The 17,579-nt window shown below is 45.2% G+C and overlaps 1 protein-coding gene across 4 annotated transcripts in view; it reads left to right on the top strand.

The window, feature by feature from the left end:
• Nucleotides 1-17,579, top strand: part of INTS13 (integrator complex subunit 13) — a 285,831-nt gene that overhangs the window by 29,386 nt on the left and 238,866 nt on the right. For all 4 annotated transcript variants that reach the window (XM_069628081.1, XM_069628080.1, XM_069628079.1 and 1 more), the window contains exons 3-5: nucleotides 952-1,026; nucleotides 3,474-3,676; nucleotides 12,466-12,546. In XM_069628081.1, coding sequence (XP_069484182.1) covers nucleotides 952-1,026; nucleotides 3,474-3,676; nucleotides 12,466-12,546 — 359 coding nt within the window. The remainder of the gene's footprint in view (nucleotides 1-951; nucleotides 1,027-3,473; nucleotides 3,677-12,465; nucleotides 12,547-17,579) is intronic.

Genomic DNA, 17,579 nt, shown 5'->3' with positions numbered 1-17,579 from the left:
AGAACCTCTGGATAGCCACAGGTTGCAGACCCTTGTGTTAGACAGATAAAACAGCGTCACCACCATAAAACATCTACAAACGTATCAATACGTATGACTCTGGTGCTTCTGGACTGCACACATCATCAATACTTGATTTGTACGAGTCTCTCTACTCCCACTAGGCCTCCTTCTGCTCCCTTTCTCTTCCACAGCCTGAGGCAAAGAAACAGGCAAAATGGCACTGGGAGCTGGCTATATGATACCACTTCACATTGCATTACATCAATAAATGCGCAGGAACACCCCACTGGACAGCTATGACCATGATCTGCAGAGACAAACGTACATGTTTGGCTGCATCTCTGCCAAGTACGACCCTAGACTGGTCATCTTGCACCACTGCATGAGCCGCCCACGGAAGCTATTTGTAAAGGACATTTTAAGTAGATTTCATTATGCACAATTAATCAGGAGTTTGGGCAATATAATGGGGTTGCTCTCGTATCTTTCAATTTCTTGGGTAAACATTTTGGCCATGCATATAGATATTTACCCTTTTGATGACATTTCCATGGCCGCTTTAATGAGTAACGGAAACTCCTATAGAGTCATAGCGGAATGTCCTCCTCGTTCGCTACAGAAGTTCTCTAATCCTAATTTCCATTTCGAATGAGTGAGAAACTAAATCACCTAACGGGCATCTGAAAGATGAGGCCATTAGACAGATGATAAAATCCATCTATACTTTTATACAGGGCATTCCTCTCCTGAACATGTACTTTAAAAAAGTAATCCTTTATGCAGAATATTGTGAAACGGTCTACTATTGATCTCATAGTTTTTAAATGAGTATGCATTCTGCCTAGATAATTGCCGAAAAGAATGTCCTTCAAAGCTTTGCTAGATGTCAAATGTTTGCTGTTTTGTTGCTTGGCTAAAATAACAAGCACTTATCATTTTGATTTCTAGGTGAACTTCATTGTCAGTGATTCTGGCTCGCACATTTTAAATTCCTGGGTACAAGAAGAGCAAAGCTTGCAAGAGGTATGATCTGTATTTCATTTTTTACAGTAAGTTGCAGTTTTGCTGTAATGCTTTTGTAAGTTTGCCTACTGATAAACGCAATCAAAATTGGGAACCACTTGGAGCTAATGGCTTCCCAAGTGAATTCTACAAAGAGTTCTGAACATTTCCAGCCTTCTGTAAAATGGCGAGTGACTTCTATTGAACAGTACCTCTTCATAGATCTTTATAAACATGTGCACATTATTGTTTTCACCAAGAAGGGTAGGGCCCCTTAGCCTGCGCAAGTGGCTCTTATCCTTAACTAATTGCAACGTCAATTTATTATCAAGAATTTGGAGCATCAGATTGGAAACCATCATGACGTAGCTAATGTATAAGAAACAGGTTAGCCATGTATTCTGTGACGAATCTACTCACTCAGGGAAAAGACAGCCTGTCATTGCTATGGGTCGCTGCATGACAGAGCCTGTGCACACTTTCAAAAATCACACAGAATGAGGAGTTAAGGGTGGGCTGATGGCCCATTGCGATAATTCTCAAAGTCCCAAATCATTCTTGCATAGTCAAGGGAGAGGAAGGGGGAAAGAGGCAGGGGGAGGGGAGAAGAACGTGGAAGGGTGGGGAGAGGAACAAAAAAATTGTGTCTCAAGCAAAGTCGATCAAGGATGCATTTTGCGAACAGGTCTCGAAACGATGACTGGAACATTAATTGCGTGCTGAGAAATTAAGTCTCAGATCCCACTTCACGACAAATAAAGGCATTAAGAGCCAAAAGAGAATTTGTGTGTATTGGCTATAGATAGAGAACATTTATCTTTTAATGCACTCTGCAAAATGTACTACATTAAGGCCATGTCTGAACTTTTTTGAGATAACCAACCCTGATCTGTTTTTTTATTTTTGTCATTTTTGTAATGCCCAGACTCAAGGGTATCACTGTGTTTAGTACTGAAGCAAATACATCACATGAGATCAAACAAAGGCAAGGAATGACAACAGTTGTTACTCGTATTTGTCAAAGATCCAGGTCTTGTACGTAAGTACGTCTTTTCAAAATTGAAGTATAGCTGAGGTTTAGTTCATTAGTAACAAGAAAGTGTATTCCCAGTCTACCATTTAAATATCAAAGTATACTGCACTTTGGGAATCAGTACAAATCGATACTAATAATCATTTCAGAAGGAAAATCCAAATGCACAAGAAATTAAGTTTGAACAGTCTATTGCAAGGACTTCAAATTTTGAACTAAAAAACAAACCCTTACAATACGCGCTCGAAACGGAACACTAGATTTAGTAATAATCAAGACTGGAAAATTCCCAAGAGACACTCTGCGAATACTGGAAGCTTGGAGCTAAACGTGGCAGTGCAGACATGAGAGGATAACTCTGGGGCAACGTGCTAGCCTTTGGAAGCAAGACGACACGGAGCAACACAGGTTCGATCCCCGGGTCTCCGCTTAGAAACCTCTAGATATTAAGCATGTTATAAATAACCAATCATATCCCAGAAGGATTACAACAGACAAAAGCATAAAACCTGATGGAGGACATTAAACGATCCAAAAAGGAGACTGACTGAAGTTGTGGTAACCTCTTGGATCCTGTGAGAGTGATTGAAGGAGAACTGTCCAACTGGTCACTCGGTTACATGCATTTTCATTTAAAGATACTAAGGGAGGTAGAACAATGGTAACAGCCACACTAGAGAGTGGTTTTTAGACCTGCTCCAGATTTGAAAAGGCAAAATTGACCTACAGATTTTGTGATCCTTAATATAGACCCTATTGTATTGAAAGGTATTACAAAATGGTATCATTATATCTAACTACTTAGTGCTGGTAATGAATGATGCAGCATTTTATACATCTTACTCTTTTTATATTACAATGAGTTTTGTTATGCAAATATTGTATCAGTTAAAAACTGCTTTTCAGGGTCCAAGAAGAACCGAGTCCTCAGAGCTCTGGCCTCTGGTTTACACTTAAGGCCCATTTGGCGGTGAGACGAGGCTGACCTCCATGACAAATGGAGTGACAAACTTTAACTTTGTGGCCATTCTAAATGTGTCCCTGATTTGTTCTAATTCTTTCTTAAGTTCTAAAGCACTTAGAATTGATGTCACACTTGTTTGTAAGGCACCAGTTGGTCTCTCTTGGTACCTCCTGCTTTCAAGCTAGCCAAGCTCTCCTAGGCTAGAAGCAGGAGCTAAATAGCTCCCAGGAAATTCGAACGCTGCAGTATTTCTAGTCCCTATTTTTGTTCTTGGGGAGTATTTGGCTTGTTTTAGTTGGTGAAGGGGACTGGTACACAGTTATCTGTAGGGCTGTTGACATGCTTGGATTTTGAATATTAGGCCTTGTAAATAAACTCGACCTGGAATGGTGCTGTGATTGGAAAACATGCTGAACTCTATAGTTTGAAGTCATGATGACCAATTGTCATACTTTCTGCTCTTCCCCGCAGTTAATGGCCGCCTTGGCTGCCGTAGGACCTCCAAATCCACGCGCTGATCCAGAATGCTGCAGTATATTGCATGGCCTTGTAGCAGCAGTGGAGTCCCTCTGCAAAATTACAGACTACCAGCACGAAGCCCGTACAATGTTGATGGAAAATGCTGAACGTGTTGGAAACCGAGGACGTATCATTTGTCTCACGAATGCTAAAAGGTGCTTTTTTTTAATTTCATTTAAAATTCTTTTCCATTCATGGTTTGTTATAGTAGGCTGATTGTTTATACCCACAGTTTAACAATTTGTGTCCAACATCGAAAATTTAAATCCTCTATTTTTCGGATTTATTATTTTAGTCCTTTTACATATAAAAATGTCCTTTTTGCTAATGTCCTAATTGCTTGAACTTTTGAAAATATGCAGTGTTATTTACCCTATGTTGATTATGAATATAAGTCTTCATCAATGAGGTCTTAGAAGGACATGTGGCATGCCGTTCGCAATGGAGACCCATGCTACCTGATAACTGCAAGCAAGATGGCGGAGTGAGTCCCTGATGGCCTACCAATGTCAATCACTGGCCTGGGTGAGACAATTCAAATGCTTGTGTGGCCCTACAGAGATGAGAAGGGGCAGCTCCGGTATAGCCAGCCCAAAAGACGATAAACTGGTTTGACTTGCAAACCGGTCCCATGGTTTAAAGCCAAGGATTCATTTGAACACAAGATTGGGTGGGAGCCACAGAGCTAGTAACCCTCCTGATTGATGGGTGAAGTAAGACACACCTGGACTGAATGAACAATGTTCTTTGCCTTATATTGTGTTCCATCTTTACCTTCAGAATCATGTTTCTGTCAGATTAGATGACTCGCATGTTAGAAAAGTGCTATTATTCCTCTCTGCCTAGTCTGCTACTTGCTATGGCCAGATATTTCAATATTTTAGTAATCTGTTATTTCGGGGAATACTGTGGAAGTGATTTGAATGACCATTTGCCAGACCCATTCCACTTCTCCCTGAATTCTGATAATGCATTTGGCAGGGTCAGCTGGCGATTCTGGTGGAGGTTCTAAGGGATGTAAGCTTTGGATAGAGATGGATATGAACACAGTACTCCGACCCATTGGGGGAGCGTTCCGGTCAGTGGTTACATTCTGATATTTGTCAATTTAGAAGGGCAACAAGACAGGGGTTTCCCCCCCCCTATGCCCTTGTCGTCCCCCCTTGGAATGGCACCTTTTGCCGAAGCCATTGTGGAAAATGTGACAGGTGACAAAATATCCCAGGAACCTGTAGGGGTCAACTTTCCCACCACTGTGGGTGAGATTTCAGAAAGATGGTGAGAAGTGGGCAAAGTTGTTGCTGTAGAGGATGAAGAGGCTTACCACATTACAAGAAATATCCACCCTGGTGTATTATTTTGATTTCATATGCTCCCTGTTGGAGTCCCAGAAAGCAGCTTTACAGACTCAAATTCCTCTGGAATGTTAAAGAATCGCCTTTCAATCTCTGGTGCTTTCCAAGGAGGAGGTTGGGGGTTCCTATAAGTGGATCAGTCTTATATTGGGATGATGGTGGAACACAACAATGGGTCTTTTTGCAGAATAAGCTATTTGCTTAGTAACAGGGATGGGGGTGGTATTTATGGTACCCAACAGTTAGTGGCAGGTTTTTCGCAAAGGTCGATGTGAAATCTACAATTGTAAAGACACCATTTTAGCCACAACAAAACACTTTCTAAAGGATTGGTCCTGTTCAGTCTGACAACCCTTTAGTAAACCTGGTTAACCATATGCGCCTTTACAAGACAAATGTGCACGCTTATTCACCCGTGATTGTTAAGTTTTATTTCTTCAAAAGTACTGTCTGAAACAGCACTTAGAAATGCCCACCTTGGGTGAACAGTGTTACACTACTTGGGGTCCAGTCTGTACCGCACAAGGGTTTGTTAGAATTGTGAGCAGCCACGCCTAATCTAAGGATGGAGGAGGGCTGTAGTGAGGTACAAAGAATTGAAGCATAGTCCAAGAAAACGCTGATCCACTTAGAAGTTATCTAAAAAAAAAATGTTTTTATTGATTATATACGCCAAGGCACTTTGTTACAATTTTCAAGTCAAGTAAAGACTATAACAATAGAAGAACACTTGTAATATTATTTAGATCGCAAAGCACAGTTGCCACATTAGAATCGCTTTTTCAATAACAAATCACATAGTAATAGCATCTGAAACCTACACGCAAACTTTTCCTAACTAAGATAACTTTTAGTAACTTTGTTGCAGCCTGTCCTAAAGAGTCCAACCCTATCTTGTGAGAGTCTCGCAATGTTCAGGAAGGACACTGGACCACCAGTGACTAGGGGTTGAGCAAGAAAGGCGGGAAAACCGAGTACAAGGTTCAGAGTGGCGAGTCCAACAGGATCACTTCTGGGTTTGCACGGAAGTACACGCTAGGGTTTTACATGCCAAGGAAATTAGGATGTTTCCTTGAAAGATTTCTCCAAGGCCCAATGCCCTAAGGCAGGGTTAGAATACAATGGGTTGTCCACCCCAATGTAACTCTTTGGAGACCTGGAGAGGTGCGAGATACAAGCCATCTGCAGCCCCAGGATCACAGGATTAAGCAAGCGGACTCAAGGTAAGTGTACCAGGAGAAGGGCAGTACCTTCAAGTGAAGAAACTGTTGCTGCAGGACCGTTCTACTGGTTAGGCGACAGCCAGTCCAGTCACAGGTATCTCTGTCTTGTCGACAGAAGAAAGGGACTTCGCTGGATCTGGCGACAGCTCTTGTGCAGATGGATGCCTAGCAAAGTATCTTTGCGGTTCTGGCTTGTTGGTGCCTTTTTCAGGCTTGAATTGAAGGATAGTTGTTGTAGCGGTAGACTCTCCTTAGTTTCTTGGTCCTCGTCTCTGGTGAGGGGAGTTTGGGTTGCTGGCTTAAGTCACTGCAGGCTTACGAGGATGCCCACAAAGTTCCAGGCGAAACCATGCTTTAGGCGATGATGCACAGCGATGCAGCACGGGCCACTGGGTATTGATGAAGTGCAGGCCGTGGAGGTTGCAGTCCTTCCATAGATGGCGCAAATTGTAGTTTGTTTTGGGACTGGTTAGGCCCACCAGTCCAAGGGAGAAATTTGTTGTGTTCGGACCTTCCCTGTTGGAAGTGGAAGTCGGGACAGCAGTGGTTACTCAGCAGTCACTGGCAGTCGCTGGCGGCGTCCTTCTTGGTGGTTCTTCAGAACCTTCTGTTCCAGTGGTCTACTCTGAGTTTCAGCTCCAAGACCGTGGAATTCATCCAGGAACATCGACTGAGTCCACCAGTCGTTGACCCATGCACCATTCATACTTGGTGGGGGGGGGGGAGGAAGGTGGTGAGGGGGGGAAGGGGGAGAAGGTGGGGGGGGGCAGGAAGGTGGTGAGGGGGGGAAGGGGGGGAAGGTGGAGGGGGTTGACCAATAGGGACAGGCAGCCTCCAAGTCTGAGCTGGTTTCAGTCTGTCACACTGCAGGACAAAGGACAGGGATGTTTCGGTCACCTCACACATTTCCTGTCTTGCCAGTCACTTGGAGAAGCTTTGCGGTCTTATCTTGGGAAGCATGATGAAGACAAAGGGACCAGAGAATCCTCCCCCACGCAGAAAGGTAGGAGAATACATTAGAAAGGACAAGTCTTCTTGTTCAGGGCTTAAAGTACAGCCACCATTTTGGGTAAATGGTGTCTCTTGTGCCCCCTACCGCAGCTGCAAAGACAGCCTGCGACACAAGTCCCCAAAAAGTCGTGCAAAAAGGTAAACTGCCACCAGCTTGATCAGAGTGCTTGTCACAGTAACCAAAATGTTCTTGGAGAGGCGAGAAAAGGGATACAATGTCTCCCCTCAGCCCTCCACATAAGGCGTGGTGTGCTGATCTCTCAAAATAACACAGGTAGGATTAAGAGGATCCCCCTGCCCTGGTAACTACAAGAATTAGTCGGGAAAATGAAGAAACGCGTAAGGGGAAGCTCTGGGAGCTCCCAGCAACACTGCACAGAAAGTGATGCATGCTGCTTTAGTAAAATGTGGATGCCAGACACGTTGGAGGACAATAAAACTCCAAAAAGCAGTAAAAGGTGTTCCCAAAAGCAGAGTAAAAGTGGGTGTGGTAAAAGGTTCCCACTCACTAAGGAGAACTAGTCAAAAATCCAGGAGTCCAGCAAAATGTGCTGGGGGACTCACAGATGGAAAGAATTTCACACAAAAAGGGAAATCTTCTCTAACACTGTCTTTTTGTGAGAAGCAGTTTGCAACATGTACAAATAGAGAATCTACTGACTTTGAGAGGGGTTTATTATTGCAAATCTCTATGATGTGCTTCTTGTACGTCGCCCTGTTTGTGTATTTACGGGTATTGTACGTTTTGTCCGACTATAAAAGTCCGACCCCCACCAAAAGACCTAAAACAAACAACACGGAATGTACGGACTACCAAAAGTCCAAACTTTCTGTGGTGTGTGTTTTAGGTCTTTTGGTGGGGTCAGACTTGGGGCTGGGGGGTTGTCCCCCGCAACTCCTCGGTCACTAGAGTGAGCGGGGTTTGCGGGGGACAACCCCCCAGCCAAATGCAGGAAAATACTATATAGTATAGTGAGCAGGGTGTTGCGGGTGACACGCCCGCAGCACACCCAAAAAAATAAACGGGGGCTGCGGTGGTGGCCCCTGCAACACCCCGCTTGCTATACTTTATAGTGTAGTGAGCAGGGGTTGCGGGGGGAAACCCCTGCTGTTCCTGAAAAAGAAAAAAGAAAAGAACCATGCAGCGCCGGTTCCCGATCACGGAAGTGAAAGGGAACTGGCGCCGCAGGGACACAGCACGAAGGAAAGGTAAGTAGGGTTTGGTTATGTTGGGGGTGGGGGTGTGTTGGGGGTGTGTTGTGGGTGGTGGTGTGGGTATGTAGGGGTTTTGAATGCGTGTTTGCATGGGAAATGTGCGAACCTTTTGTGGTTCGCACATTTCTCATGCAAACCTTTCCGTCGCTGACCTTTCCGCGATGGAAAAATCACGCAGATCCTATTTATGTAGTGGGGTTTTGAAATCTGCGAAATTGCTGCTTCTGGGTTCAGTGAACCTGGGTTTTGGGGGTGGAGGGGAATGGGGGCAGGGAGAGTGGAGAGGAGATTCACACCTAAGCATGCAGTCAGCCGGGGGCACCTGGGCATATCATGAGTATTAATGATCAGTCTTATTTCAAACAATATAGATTTGATGTTTTATAGGCCAAAGTTTTACCACAAAAGCTTTAGAGAATAGGAAGGTATTTAGTGCCTTCCTGAACTTGAGGTGGCCTTCCTCAAGTCTCCAATTCTTCAGGAGGCTGTTCCGCATCTCATTGGCAGGCTGTGGAGTGTCTTCAGCACAGGGAAGATGTGTTTGTTTCTTTAACCCCAGCATCTTATGAGTTGTGCAGTTGTGAATGTCTGGTAAATGCATGATGATATTGGGGTATCTTTGTAGGTGCTGTAACAATAACCAAGTTGTGTGAGGACTATATTATGAAAGGGTTTATCTTGGGAGCTTTCCTCACTAATTTCAAAAATCAAATATTTTTGTTATATCCCGCTTCATGTCGGATTCCAGCCTCCAAGCGATGGACCGGGTATGGAACCTGTGATGCTCCATATTGTCTTGTTTACAAGACGTGGACCTTGCTCCTGAGCTAGCCTGCCAGCCTGATTTAAACTCCTTTTTATTGAAAGTAATATAAGCGTGACTAATCGGTCCTAAGTTAAAAGGTCCAGAGGTGTCCATGCATCCCTCAAACAATGTCAGTCTACCAGTGGTACCTAGCCATAACCATGAGCTACCTGCAGGTGCTCCATAGTGGGGAGCTGCACAGGTCCCCCTCAATCGCTAGGGCTGTGCCTTGCCTTGACTGACACTGTTTCTAACTCTGACGAACGCATCTGGCCAGAGTTATGTGGCCGGAAACCCCTCTGTGTTACTTGTTGGCAGTTTCAGGGAACTCTTTACCCCAGTCAGTGCTATGGGCAACGTTGGCATGGGGAGCTGCACAGGATTCGCCTGTACAATTGGAATCTTTTAACCCCTGCCACCCACAGGGTACTGCATTTTGTGGAGTGCGTCATAGCATTAGAAAAGGACCCACAAGACTACATCTGCAGGAATGTATCTCTCGGATGAAAAAGGGGAGAATGCTCACTTAAAGCAGATATCGACAGAAAGAACAAGAGTACAGAACACCTACATGCAGACCTAACCAAGCAGGCCTGAATATTCTCAGTCTGAGTAAGTGAAGAAATGCATGGCGCACCTGTGATGGAACCTAAGTAGCCAAATTTAGCACACACTCAAGGGTACCTGCCCGCCTTCCTGAAAATGGCGGGCCGGCATTTAAACTGTGGACATGAAGCATGGGGGCAAGCAAATGACTGAGCCCCTCCAGTCAATCAGTCTGAAGCAAGGTGGATCTAGAAAAGGCCAATCATCAAGTAGAAATGGAGGGTCTGTGAAGAACCCTATATGAGGCCTAAGGATCAGAAGGGACGAGGTCGTGAAGCAAGAGGTTTGAAAAGAGATTGCTGCAAAGTAGCAGCTGATAGCAGAGAATAAAGAGGAAGGGATTGCCAAGAGAAGCGGAGCAAGAGCGGAAGTGCAACACAGATGTCCCTGCACACTGAGGCTGCCAGTGGGCTGAAGCGCCTGCAGAGTAACCCAAGAGAAGAGACGTATGAAGGTGGCTGGAGGCAAGGGACAAGGCTGTGTGGACACACCACAAGCAAGCTTCCCAGAGTGGAACTCTATTGAGGGTCCTGATAAAGGCTACCAGTGGTTGTAATTCCATTGCCATTAGTGGAAAGGGTATTCTATCCCTTGGACTACAGTGGGTGGGGGAGGGGGGTTCCTTTGCAGATATTCCTTATGGTCACCTGGGTAACTAGGTAAATGGTTAAGCGCTTTGGATTAAGGCGCTATATAAATAAGACATCATTATCATTAACTAAATCCCCTGACCAGCATGAAGTGGGCCAGACACCATCCACTTGGTGGGGATTACAAATAGTGAGCAGGGTGCTATACCCTTACATAAAGAATGTGTGGCAAGACAGCAGCAAGGTCCTTTATACCTGCGACTGTAATCGGAAGTCAGACTGTGCTGTGTTTTGAAGAACCTGCGGGAGACCAGTATGCCCAGTCAATGGAAACCTGGACGCTTGGATGTGTCAATTATCCTGAAGCCTTGGACTGTGTGGGTGATCTTCACACGGTTGCAGGCAGACAACTGAACATGACGTAACATTTAGATTAAAACTACGTTTTATGAGCAAGAATTGATTGTGTTCCATTGGGGATGGGGACCCATGGCAGTTAAAAGGTTAATAGCTCTGTATAATCCTTATCCAGAGCTCTGTGTGAACAATCATTGTTTTAACTGTAGCTCGCCCCCCTTCCTTGCCCAGAGAGGCAAATCATTAAGGTCTGGGAACGGTATTCCAATTTTTTTCTGTTTACCATTCCTCTACTTTTTTCAGCCATATTCACCGTTCTTTAAAGAGGATTTCTCCATTCATGTCCCTGAGCAAGTGTAAAGTTGTAATAGGAGCCTTAGATACTAGTCCCTTAGACTAATGCAATGCCCCCGCTGCGAGACCTTGTGACATGTTGCACTAGGCTTCCTTGCCTTCTCCCCTGCCAAGACCTCAGTTGCACTACTTTTTTCGGTACACTTCTACCACTGGGGAGAGTGCTCCATTGGTGCCAGAACAAAGTCACTGCCAGCCATTGCAACTAAGGAAAGCAGACCGGCAAACCATTCCCATACTATTACTTCAATGAAACAGAAACCCCATGGATGCCAGTATTCTAGAATTACTGGTATAAGCCTAAATGCTCAATTATTGACTGTACCACTGAAATACCAGCCAGATACAAACACTAGCTCCCTTCGTCTATAATCTATAAAACATAGTCTGTGGGCATTTAGAGGAAACACAAATTCACATAAAATAACTACTTGGAAGAGAAACTGAAGAAAGGAGAAAGCGGGAGGAGGCGGTTGTCCTTCCAGAGAGCAGAAGCGAGAAGGACAGAAAGGTTAAATTATGTTACTGCTGCGGTGTGAGAGGGCTAGTCCGGGGAAAGAAGAGGAAAGCTGGACTGTCGTTCAGATGTATTATCTGCAAGTCTACCTGGACAGTTCTATTCCTTGAGGGTTGATTGAAAATTGATGGCATTTCTCTTCACACAAGATCAACTACAGATTTTTTATTTACATTTTTTAATATCTATTGGCCATTGTTTGCTATGTTTTCATTGGTTCTACAAGGCACATACTTCAAATCCGGTTGTGTTTTTCACTGCAGAGGAAGTGTGTTCCTGGGTAGCTTATCAGACCCTGAAGTCTTGGATGATTTCACTGCTCCCTTTTCATAACCGGCTGTAATAGCTATGACATTTTGGCCGATCTATTTGAATGTGGCATAATATACCCCATTTGGCTCTATTTTTTTAATTCAACTTTCTTGGGGAAGTTCACACCCAAGTTGCTTTTTTCGACTGGGCACGTTTTCACAATTCCAGTGGTTTGGGTGAAATGACACAAGCGGGTAATTGGGACCCAATTATGGCTGAGGGTGAAATGACACAAGTGGGTAATTGGGACTCAATTGTGGCAACAAGTCCCAATCATTTTGGGCCTTAAATCTTGCCCTCTTGCTAGCAGTCTGCGCTGGAAAAGCTTGCACTTAATATCAAATGATTTTGATCCTTAGCCTGCTAGTTTGCCTTATCGTAGCCAATCCACTAACTTGCCAGAGTACTGGCTGTATGGAAAAGTCCTAAGTCACATTACCACGGTGCACACTGAAATGCCACCAATGCACTGTTCCAGTGTACTTTTCAACAATGCACTGTATAATTGGGGGGCATGTTAGTGTAGCCCTTTAAGTTGGTAATTGGAAAAGGTGTCCTGCTTAATGCTGGCTAAAATCATTGTTTTATTTCTTTTTTAGTGACAGCCATGTGCGGATGTTAGAGGACTGTGTTAACGAGACGATCCTTGAGCATAATAAGCTTGCGGCTGGTTCTGATCAGTAAGTGTTCAGATCACTTAAACTGTTTAAAAGTGTTGTTTGGCATACCCGAAGCTCTTTTGAATGTAGTTTAATTCAAGTTCCACTGGCCGTCCATGTAAATTCCCTTCAGTGTCAATCTGTCCTGTGCCTGTGACTTTGTATTGACCCAAAATATAGATTCGAATGGATTGTGTTCTCCCACGTATTCCTCATCTTTGATATTCAATATCTAACTTCAGCTGCTTCTAAAACTTTTTTTGGCAGAGGGTGCTGTGTGTCGATTAAGTCGACACAATGTCGCTCGAGGTCCTTCGTTTTGAGGATGATGTATTCAAAAGTATACATAGCACACGCAATGCCTGTTGTATTCAATTCCATTTTTCCAAGTAAGCTTACACTTCAAAAACTACGGCGCGCTTCAATAATTTAATTTGTGAAAAAGATACAAATATGTCCTCATCTTTCACACCATCTACTCCGAAGAGTGGCGTCGGGACTGTGGTTCCAAGATGTCGATAACCGATCTGCATTAAGTATGCTTGTGGTGTCTTGGTGTGGAGCACAAGACTTCTGCCTCCTCGAAATGTCAATCGATGACCAAAAAAGCTCTGAAGGAGCATAAATGGAAATTGGCGGTAGGTACAAACCCCAACAAATATCTGTCGGAGAAACCGTCTTCTGACGATGTGAGAGTTGACTCTCCTGGAAGAAAGAAGACAAAAAGGTCCAGGTCGAAGAGTGGCTACCACCACTTCTCGTCATCTAAGTCAAACAGGAGGCACCATAAATTGCCCACTTCGACGTCCTCGTCTAACTCCTCTTTTGAGAGAGCTATATCCTGTCCCACTAAGGCCTGCACTCCTGCCGAATGGGTAGCATTCAGGTTAGAAATGCTGAACATTTTTGAAAAGCAAAAACCCTCGACAAGCCATGCTCCTACTGTGCCTTCTAAAGCCGGCAAGGAAACGGCGTGAGCCAAATCCTGCACGCTCTTGAGCCTGGGACGAAGGCCAGATCCACATCTAGGGCCATTGAGGCCTCGAGACAATTGGGAATCATCGAAGGATCCTTCGAGTCGCAAGTAAAAAAAAAAAAGTCGAGGTCCTCGACACCCTGCGCCATCGACGCCAGCAGACCCATCAACACCGATGGCGCCATCAAAACCTTTGGTGCCTTCGAAATTGAAAACCTCTTTGTCGAAGACATTGACGACTTCTCGAGCGTTGAGTTCAAAGTTAGTGAAACCTTTGACACCCTTACCAGAGAAACCTAGAAAGGGTTATCTTAAATCACTAACCTCTATTTATGATGACAATGAGCCATCAGATAGTGATGTGCCATTTGGGTTACAGTATGGTACACCAAATCTCCCTGATGGCTTTATATCGGAGGAATCCAGGCTAAAGGAACTTTATGAACATTTACAAACTTGGAGTGGGGACTTCACCAGAATTAGAATTTGGTAAGCCTGTGTCTGATGAACATGCAGATGATCATAAAGGCAGTTGATGTCTAAGGTTGTAGGTTACCTGGGATGGAGCAGACCCGCTCTCCCCTTCGAGCAGGATGATCTAACAGACATCCTTGATAAAGGTTTGCAAAAGGATGCCATTTTACCATTCCACATTGCTCTTCAAAAAAGGGTGAGGGCCAATTGGTGCCGGCAGCTACTGCAACCTCAAAACAAGCAGCTTATCCAACCCCTCTCGAGCACAGCCTTAGAAGCCAGCCGACAGATCCGGAGAGGCACTGCTGGAGCAGTGCCTCATCCCAGCAAGTCTCGGAGTGCACCAGGTAAGCCCAGGCATCCTTGCTGGGTTCCCTGTGCACCCCCCCCGCTTTTCCGAAATATCGCGCCTGCAACGCGAGCGCTCTTCACAATTTCGAAGAAGCTGCCTAAATTGCATGATGCACTGAATGCAGCATCAGTGCACCATCCATGCCTGCCAGCGCTCCCTCGCCACCATTACAGCCCACGAGGAGCCGATTCTTCAAAGATGGCTGCCCTTGCCTCGTCTTGACTGCCTGACTCCCTACCAAGGACCTGCCTGCAACCGGATTGGCTGGCCTAGCGCCGTAGCCAATCCCTGATCACCGGCAGGCGAAGCCGGCCCACATGCACCAAGGCCCACTGTTACAAGGCCAGCACCTGTTTGGTTCCTGTTTGTGCCTGTGTCTGCCGTCAGCCAGACCGCCCACCTGCAACATACAAGGTAACCTAAGTACCTATAGCCATGACTTTGCCACACATACGTTCTCACAAATGATCTTTTAAACAGACTATTCAATGCTGTTACCACAAGTAAAAATAAACACTAGGCTACCTCCCAGCTACTGGTTCTTAAACCACCTAAGTAGCATGTGCCTCTCTACTGCTTACCGGTCACCTGTAGACTTATTTGCTAAAATCGAATTTAGGTGCCCCACTGCCTATGCACCCTGCTTGTGACCTTTGGTTTTGTGCCTAACTGCTAAAATCGAATTTAGGTGCCCCACTGCCTATGCACCCTGCTTGTGACCTTTGGTTTTGTGCCTAACTGCTAAAATCGAATTTAGGTGCCCCACTGCCTATGCACCCTGCTTGTGACCTTTGGTTTTGTGCCTAACTGCTAAAATCGAATTTAGGTGCCCCACTGCCTATGCACCCTGCTTGTGACCTTTGGTTTTGTGCCTAACTGCTAAAATCGAATTTAGGTGCCCCACTGCCTATGCACCCTGCTTGTGACCTTTGGTTTTGTGCCTAACTGCTAAAATCGAATTTAGGTGCCCCACTGCCTATGCACCCTGCTTGTGACCTTTGGTTTTGTGCCTAACTGCTAAAATCGAATTTAGGTGCCCCACTGCCTATGCACCCTGCTTGTGACCTTTGGTTTTGTGCCTAACTGCTAAAATCGAATTTAGGTGCCCCACTGCCTATGCACCCTGCTTGTGACCTTTGGTTTTGTGCCTAACTGCTAAAATCGAATTTAGGTGCCCCACTGCCTATGCACCCTGCTTGTGACCTTTGGTTTTGTGCCTAACTGCTAAAATCGAATTTAGGTGCCCCACTGCCTATGCACCCTGCTTGTGACCTTTGGTTTTGTGCCTAACTGCTAAAATCGAATTTAGGTGCCCCACTGCCTATGCACCCTGCTTGTGACCTTTGGTTTTGTGCCTAACTGCTAAAATCGAATTTAGGTGCCCCACTGCCTATGCACCCCGCTAGCAACACAGGCTTTGTCTGCCTGCGCTGGACTATTGTACCCAGCCCACGTGCCTAAATAGTCCATCAAACCATATCACTGACTACTCAGACCCTACGAATATAATGCTGGCGCTCCTTACCATTATCATGTTCCCCTATTGTTTAGTCCCCAATGCCACACCATGCACAAGAGATCATCTCATCAAGGTTGGCGAAGGACTAGTTAGACTAGGCTGTCCACGCCACTTCCCCATCCCCTGCCCCACCCCCTTCCTCCCCACACACCCCCCTTTCCCCATACCATCCCCTCAGACCCACATTACACCCACCTCCACTAAAAATGGAGTAAACCTAGACCACCCGTGTCTTAGTCCTAACCCGAACCCGGCCATATACAATCACACCACACCTATCAGCACTCATGATACGACCACACCCATCTTGGGTAATGAAAGACTCAATAGACTCATGTCTAGAACTAAAATGCCCCTACTACCCACCCCACTTACTACCATACCCAATACACCTACCAAACTAAACACCACGCCCATTAATCTCCAACACAAAAGCCTCCACAACGCACCACTCAAACACCCATCCAATAACAAAACCACTGATTCTTCCACCATCTTAGACAACACACCACCCCCTGCCCCCTCCTCCACCCTCAAAAGCGCACTCATCAATGCCCGCTCATTAGGTGCCCATGCCATAGACATCCATGACCTTATTGAGGACCAACACCTTGACATGCTGGTGGTCACTGAAACCTGGCTCCATCCAGCAGCAGGACCATCTCTAGCCCTTGCTATTCCCCCTGGATTCAGCATCTTTAGAACAGACAGGTCAAACACCCAAGGAGGTGGAGTTGCAATAATAGCCAAAACCACTCTGGAAATCAGAGCTAGCCCAATAGAACAGATACAAGGCTATGAACTCCTTCTAGTGAAGTACACCTCCAACCCCAAAACTACCACCAATTTGCTAGTGGTATACAGATCACCCAACAAAAATACACACCCTGACTTGGACATACCGCTACTCCTAACGCCCCTCATCAAGCCTAAAACTAAATGCATAGTCCTCGGTGACTTTAATCTAGGTTACGACGACCCCCTGGACTCAGAAGCGTCTACATTCTATACAGCCATGTCAGAAATGCACTTCGCACAACTGATAGATAAACCTACCCACTCAAAAGGAAGAACCCTAGACTGGCTTCTCACGCTCAACTCTCCAATCACCATTGACTCCATCATCCCAGTCAATTGGTCAGACCACTATGTAATTAACTTCACCATAGATAATGACAGTACAGAGCACATCACCCCTAAAAAACCAGAAGCATTCGAAACTAGAAATATCAAAAAACTCTCCTCCGACAAACTCACTCCTGTCCTGAGTGCTGCCCTTGCCCTTACGGTTTCAGGCACTAACAACCCTTCCTATCTAGCTGAACAATACCAACAATGCCTTACCCAAACTATTGACCTACTTGCTCCCATCACCACCAAAACCCGTAGACCTGACAAACGTTCCTGTTTTTGGTTTAATGAGGAACTTGTAGCCTTAAGACGCACTAAAAGATCTCTTGAACATCTCCATAAGAAAACAATACCCCAGAATCGGCACTAGCCTTCGCTGAAGCTAACAAAATATATAAATCAGCTATAATCTCTCAAAAAGCCAATGCCTTCAACCTCCGCATTACTAATGCGTCCTCCGACAGCAAAGAACTGTTTACCATCCTTAGAGAGCTTGAAAACCCCTGTCAAACTTCAGCACCTTCTAACGCTAGCAAAGACTGGTGCACCACTATACAAAGCGCACTCTCATCTAAAATTCTCCTACTACAAAACAAAATTGA

Source organism: Ambystoma mexicanum, chromosome 12 (genome assembly GCF_040938575.1).
Source record: "Ambystoma mexicanum isolate Mex_15411 chromosome 12, UKY_AmexF1_1, whole genome shotgun sequence".
Taxonomy (NCBI): domain Eukaryota; kingdom Metazoa; phylum Chordata; class Amphibia; order Caudata; family Ambystomatidae; genus Ambystoma; species Ambystoma mexicanum.
This window is presented reverse-complemented; position numbering and strand designations above follow the sequence as displayed.